Raw genomic sequence first — 6,531 nt, 5'->3', positions numbered from 1 at the left:
TAATGGCTGACTCTCTCTCTTATATCTTACACCTTCCCACTCAGATACCAGATAGATGTTTTCTCTGGTCTAGAGTGTGCTAAAGAGTGTGGTCCTAGGCAAATACACATTCTGCTCTATTAGTCTGGCTGAAAGTCTTAATGAAACGTAAACATCCCTGATAAGAGTCCTGCAGATGTAATCACACTGTGTGCCCAATCAATACATACTATGCACACACAGACAGAGTTTCATTAACATGCTCAATGCCATTAGGATTCCTATATTGAGAGGTGATTACTGGAAACAGGATTACTTAAGCTATTATTGCTAAGTGAAAATTGGAAAACTAATAATTACACCTTGACGGAATGTTGCAGGTTTGCAACAAATTAAGCTGTATTCACATCATTTATGGCATCATATATTAAAACAGAAAATAATCTGAACTTGCCCCTTGCTTAAAAAAGTAGAGATATTGGATTTACAGTAATGTACCCTGGTGGTCAAAGTTTAATAATTCAAATGTTTTAACTTTTTTTTAACTCTTATGTTCACCAAGGCTGCATTTATTTGATCAAAAATACAGAAACAACTGTAATGCTGTGAAATATTGTTACAATTTATATTTTCAGATGTAATTTATTCTTGTGATGAAAGGCAGTCTTCAGTGTCACATGATCCAGAAATTATTCTAATTTGCTGATTGGCTGCTCAAGAAACTTTTTAAAAATGCATTCAAACAGATTAAACTGTTAAACCAATATTTAACATAAAATGTGTTAAAATTGCTAAAAAGAGAAAGCAATAGTAATAATAATAATAATATAAATACATAAATATTTAGAGCATTTTATCATTATATTCCTAATATATTTAAATAATATCTATCTATCTACCTATCATGGATACTCATATTAAAAATAAATAAATAAGAGCATTTTACAGCTCAAAATGTATTATTGTTTTTGAGAAAATAGCTTTTAAACATTTGATTGTGCCACAAACACTGTAAATAGACCTTAAAAATCCTTTAATTACACATACTTTTAGATTTGGATATTATAGCCTGAAAACATTTGAAGAGATTGTATAAAACCTACAAAAGAAATCCACGTAGGGCTCCACATTGTATTATTAGAGTACTACTTGAAAGACTCTCTTACTTGTAGACAATTAATTCCCATCTGAAGCTTCATAATCCACGCTTTAGAAATAATAATAAGCACACAAAGAATCCTTAGGCCCGATACAGGAGAAGGAGTGTTATTCTGGTTGACGGCCACCGGCCACCATTTCAGCTCTTTCTAAAGACTCATTCAATGGTGATTTGAAAATTAACTTTCGAACAGATGCACTAATTCCATTTGTACTCTGGAATGCCCGGGCACTATGTAACCCAAGCCCGGCCGGAGCTGGGACAGAGCCAGGGTAAAAGGTTACGCTCCAACTGCTGGAGACTAGAGTGTGCTCTATCTTCCTGTTAATCAATATGGCTGGGGGAATAATGGATATAATCAGTGAAAGCGATTCTACTTTTCATCTGCCCGCATTTGCCACAATCCTCAGAGGGCACACCTGTTCCTAAATCCCTGCGAGTTTCCCTAAAGAAAGGAGTAAAATAATTATCGCCATATCGGAGCTCAAAGAGAAGAAAAACAAACCGGCGCAACAGGTTGTGATGTCCCATAACGTCATCGCAGCTTTGTAATGGAAATCATTAAACAGTTGTAGCAGAGGAAACAGCTTTATACATATTACATTTAGGTAAATGTAATTACTCCTGATGGACGTATGGGCCTTTTAAGGCACCGGACAATAGTTCAAAGAGATCGCACATAAACTCTGTTAAAAAAAGTATTAATGAAGGAGCTCTTTAATCATTTACTTTACACTGTCAAATTTTACTGTTACATTGCGTTTCCTTTAAGACGGCCTGTGATAATGAGTTGGGGGAAGGGGTTGCTTGTCCGCTGCCACTGTTTAACAAACTGCTTTGCTTGTTCTTGAGTTTGCAGTAATTACATCCTCTGCAGGAGCTCCACGCATCCACACCTTCATTAAAACATCAACTCCCCGCTCCACCAGCAGGACAACCCCCCGCCGGGCCCTATCATTCACAAATTAACCCCAATACATTAGGGGACCCAATGAGATGGACTCTCTCTCTCTCTCTCTCTCTCTATATATATATATATAGTATCTATGCAGAGCTTCATAAAATAATAGGCTGAAATAACGAGGCTCGGACAGTAAACATTTGCTGTTGAAACTGCAGCTGACCCCAAAGTCACAAACTGTTGAATGTTAATTTAAATATGGATTGTTAACGAGCAGTGTGGCATGCTGTAACCTACATACAACTATTTTAACAAGTCCTTTATGAGTACCGTGCATGCAGTTTTATGGCCACGTGTTTATATGCACTTTTAAAAATGTAATTTGTCAGACCACAGTTATATTTCAGTGAAATGCTAAAGACCATTAACATTTCTATTTCTATTTCTAGTTTATATTTTGAGCAGTCAAAGTCAAACTGCATTGATATAAATGCATTGATATAAATTTGTATCAAAAATCTCACTGTTCAATAAACAGATTGTCTTCATGTCCTGCAAATAAATAAATAAATACCACTTTACAGCAGACATAATGCATCTTTTGAAATTATGTTCTTTATTGATAATGTAATAAAAATAAATACATTCTATTGAATAGAACACTTAAGAGAAAAAAAAACAGGCCTAATAATAATAGTTGATTTGTCTGATATCCTTTTGAAATTTTCATAATGCACACTGCTAGTAAACAAGCCATCAAATAACATACAGCCATACATTAGAGATTCAATACAAACACTAATTGCATTTATTAAATGTGTTTTATGCGCGATCTGCTTCCTTCAGGCACAAACTTATCTTTGATCTAATTTGCGTTCCTTTTCAAAAACAACATTCTGCATTTGTACACTTTGAGCAAACGTGATTGACACGTCTGGGCGACCCGCCCTCGCCGCTTTGTGATTGGCGGTGGGCGCATGGGGGGCGTGTCCGCTCGGCTGTCTTTTATACTCAGCGCGTCCTACTCCACGGCACTGATTTGTATGAGAAAGGCTCTAGTGAACGGAACGAATGTAGAAAACGCGTTTACACCGGGAGTGTTTTTGTTAACAGAGAAGTTTAGGCTATTAAAAGGCGGCTTTATTTTTTAACGATTCGCTGGAGCGGGAACAAGGAGAGGAATTTTGCCTGCGCCCGGCCGAGGGCTATTTATTCTCGGTATGCAACCCAACCGCGAGTCCGTGCCAAACAAGTGAAGCGGAGATGGGTCTGCTCTTCAAGATCTGAACTGTTTCCAGCGCTGCATTGCTCGTGTTGACTGGAGGGGGAGAAAAGAATGGAGTGCTACCTGTTGGGGATTTACCTGTTCCTCGCGCTCGCCCTGCTGCCCAGGTCAAGCGGCACCACGGCCAAGGAGATCACCTGTCAGGAGATAGCCGTTCCTCTGTGCAAGGGCATCGGCTACAACTACACCTACATGCCCAACCAGTTCAACCACGACACGCAGGACGAAGCCGGCTTGGAGGTGCACCAGTTCTGGCCTCTGGTGGAGATCCAGTGCTCTCCGGATCTCAAGTTCTTCCTGTGCAGCATGTACACCCCCATATGCCTGGAGGACTATAAGAAACCCTTGCCGCCGTGCCGGAGCGTATGCGAGCGAGCCAAGGCGGGCTGCGCCCCGCTCATGCGGCAGTACGGCTTCCCTTGGCCGGATCGCATGAGGTGCGATTTGCTACCCGTGCAGGGAGCACCAGACACGCTGTGCATGGACTACAACCGAACCGACTCCACCACGGTGTCGCCGGTGCTGTCCAAACCCACCAACTACCCCATCAAAGCCTTCAATCCGCACAAAAAGAAAAGCGGGCGAACGGGTGTCGGACCCAAAGCGAGTAAACCCTGCGAGCCGGGCTGCCAGTGTCGCGCGCCGATGGTGGCGGTGAACAGCGACCGACACCCGCTGTACAACCGCGTCAAGACGGGTCAGATCCCGAACTGCGCCATGCCGTGTCACAACCCGTATTTCACCCAGGACGAGCGGACTTTCACGGCCTTCTGGATCGGACTCTGGTCGGTGTTATGCTTCATATCCACTTTCGCCACCGTCGCTACCTTTCTAATCGACATGGAGCGCTTTAAATACCCCGAGCGCCCGATTATTTTCCTCTCGGCGTGTTATATGTTTGTGTCGATCGGCTATATTGTGCGATTGATTGCCGGCCACGAAAAAGTGGCGTGTAACCGGGAGTACGACGTGGAGCACATCCACTACGAGACCACCGGCCCCGCGCTGTGCACCGTGGTGTTTTTGTTGATCTACTTCTTCGGGATGGCCAGCTCGATATGGTGGGTCATCCTCTCGCTCACCTGGTTCCTCGCGGCGGGCATGAAGTGGGGCAACGAGGCCATCGCGGGCTACTCTCAGTACTTCCACCTGGCCGCCTGGCTCATCCCGTCGATGAAGTCCATCGCCGTGCTCGCGCTGAGCTCGGTGGACGGTGACCCGGTCGCCGGGATCTGCTACGTGGGCAACCAGAACTTGGACAGCCTGCGGGGCTTCGTGCTGGCGCCGCTGGTTATCTACCTGTTCATCGGCACCATGTTCCTTTTGGCTGGATTCGTGTCGCTTTTCAGGATCAGAAGTGTCATTAAGCAGGGTGGCACTAAAACGGACAAACTTGAGAAGCTAATGATCCGGATCGGGATCTTCACGGTGCTCTACACGGTTCCCGCCACCATCATCGTGGCGTGTTACTTCTACGAGCAGCATAACAGACAGAGTTGGGAGATCACTCATAACTGTTCGTGTTTATTGGAGCAGGAGACCAAGAGACCGGACTATGCCGTCTTCATGCTCAAATACTTCATGTGCCTTCTGGTGGGCATCACCTCTGGAGTTTGGACCTGGTCCGGTAAGACCCTGGAGTCCTGGAGGAGTTTCTGCACGCGCTGCTGCTGGGGCAGCAAGGGCTCCGGTGGCTCCATGTACAGTGACGTGAGCACGGGATTAACGTGGAGGTCCGGTACCGCCAGCTCGGTGTCTTGCCCCAAGCAGATGCCTTTGTCCCAGGTCTGAAACAAGAAAACCCTCTTAATTGTCGGGGGGTCTCTTAGTCTTTTCAGTCGTTTGCATACAAATGAAGTTGTTGATGGTTTCTATTAGCGGACGAACTGGTTGCAACAATGCAGCGATGCAGAAACAATTACGTTGCGTTAATTCCATTCTATTGATATGGACATGACATGCAATCAGTCATTCTTAAGGAGAATTCTGGGCATTACATTGTTCCTAGTGGAGTAAGACACGTCCCCAACTTGCAGCATTTCGTGTCATTTACTTTTACGCGTTGTTGGAAGACAAGTTTTGAATTGTCTGAACAATCAAAGATGGTTTAAATAAGCCTTAATGTTTTAGTGCCCTATTATTGTTATTGTTATTATATACGGGTTGTTCTTCCTTTTCTTTTTTTAAATTGCGAAATGTATTTATACAAACTTGTAAATGGTGTATAAAAGATTATTTATAAGATTATTGTACATTTGTATATAGTGTAGATGCCACATGCAAAGCAAATATGACCTTTATTTTGACAATAAAAACTTTTTGAGGAATCTGAGTTTCTCCAAGTGCTGCTTTAATGCTGAGGAAGCTTCTGGTAATGAATGCTCCGCATCGGCTCTTTGTGGTCATTCCCATTGAAGATGCTTTGCAAAGATGCTTTTGTGGGTTCTGTTGAGAGAAACTCTTTTAGCTATCTGAGGTCTAATTAGAGACAAGGGCCTTGTGTTGGACAATCTCCATAATTGTTGAACCCTTCACATGCTTGCTACTTAATTTACTAAAAGAGGGCTGGGGAATGGGTTGAGGAAACAGGTCCTTTTCATCTGGGGAAACTTTGATCTTTCTTTTAACGTCTAGAAGAAAGGTGCCATGTAGATAGAACCTTTAGACTGATGCGCCAAGTTTTTTAATGTTTAATTTCAGACCGTTGTCCTTTGATCGACGTTATAGAAATGTTTGACGCTCGGGGCCCCAGCCATGTTTTGTTAGTGTTAAAAAAAAAATAAAAAATAAAACCGTCACAGGTTTTCTTTAACAAAACGTCCTTTTTGAATTTCAGCTGTATTAATAGTAGTTACACTCACAGAGACAGTGAATGAAAACCTACAGGTGGTCCCTTACGTAATCCACAGAGCCTTTCTGTGAAACTCCAATGGAGATTATTAGACTAAGAATGACACTGAAATGCTTACTTGTGTGTCATATTACATGTCAGTTTTTAGTTTTTGTTATTTTTCTTACTTGGAATGTCCTGTTGCAATATTTAATTTTTTTAGCAAATGTAAAATGGTCTGCGTATAACTATTACTTAGTATTTTTAGCCAGAGGACACAAGAGTGCTTATGTGCAATTACTCTCATAGATTCTGATACAATAGGTTAGTTTAAACATTTCACCAGGATATTTATTTTTTTTTTAATTCAAGTTTTT

General features: G+C 42.3%; 1 protein-coding gene across 1 annotated transcript; it reads left to right on the top strand.

The window, feature by feature from the left end:
- The first annotated feature begins 3,078 nt into the window (after positions 1-3,078).
- Positions 3,079-5,643, top strand: LOC306864786 (frizzled-8-like). Its single transcript, XM_079409011.1, has one exon. The coding sequence runs from the start codon at positions 3,376-3,378 to the stop codon at positions 5,113-5,115; it is 1,740 nt and encodes a 579-aa protein (XP_079265137.1). The 5' UTR covers positions 3,079-3,375; the 3' UTR covers positions 5,116-5,643.
- The last annotated feature ends 888 nt before the right edge of the window (positions 5,644-6,531 follow it).

The sequence above is a fragment of the Barbus barbus genome (genome assembly GCF_936440315.1).
Source record: "Barbus barbus genome assembly, chromosome: 46".
NCBI lineage: Eukaryota > Metazoa > Chordata > Actinopteri > Cypriniformes > Cyprinidae > Barbus > Barbus barbus.
This window is presented reverse-complemented; position numbering and strand designations above follow the sequence as displayed.

Excerpts from the sequence above, each read along its gene's own strand:
- LOC306864786 (XM_079409011.1), top strand. The coding sequence starts at position 3,376 with ATGGAGTGCTACCTGTTGGGGATTTACCTGTTCCTCGCGCTCGCCCTG.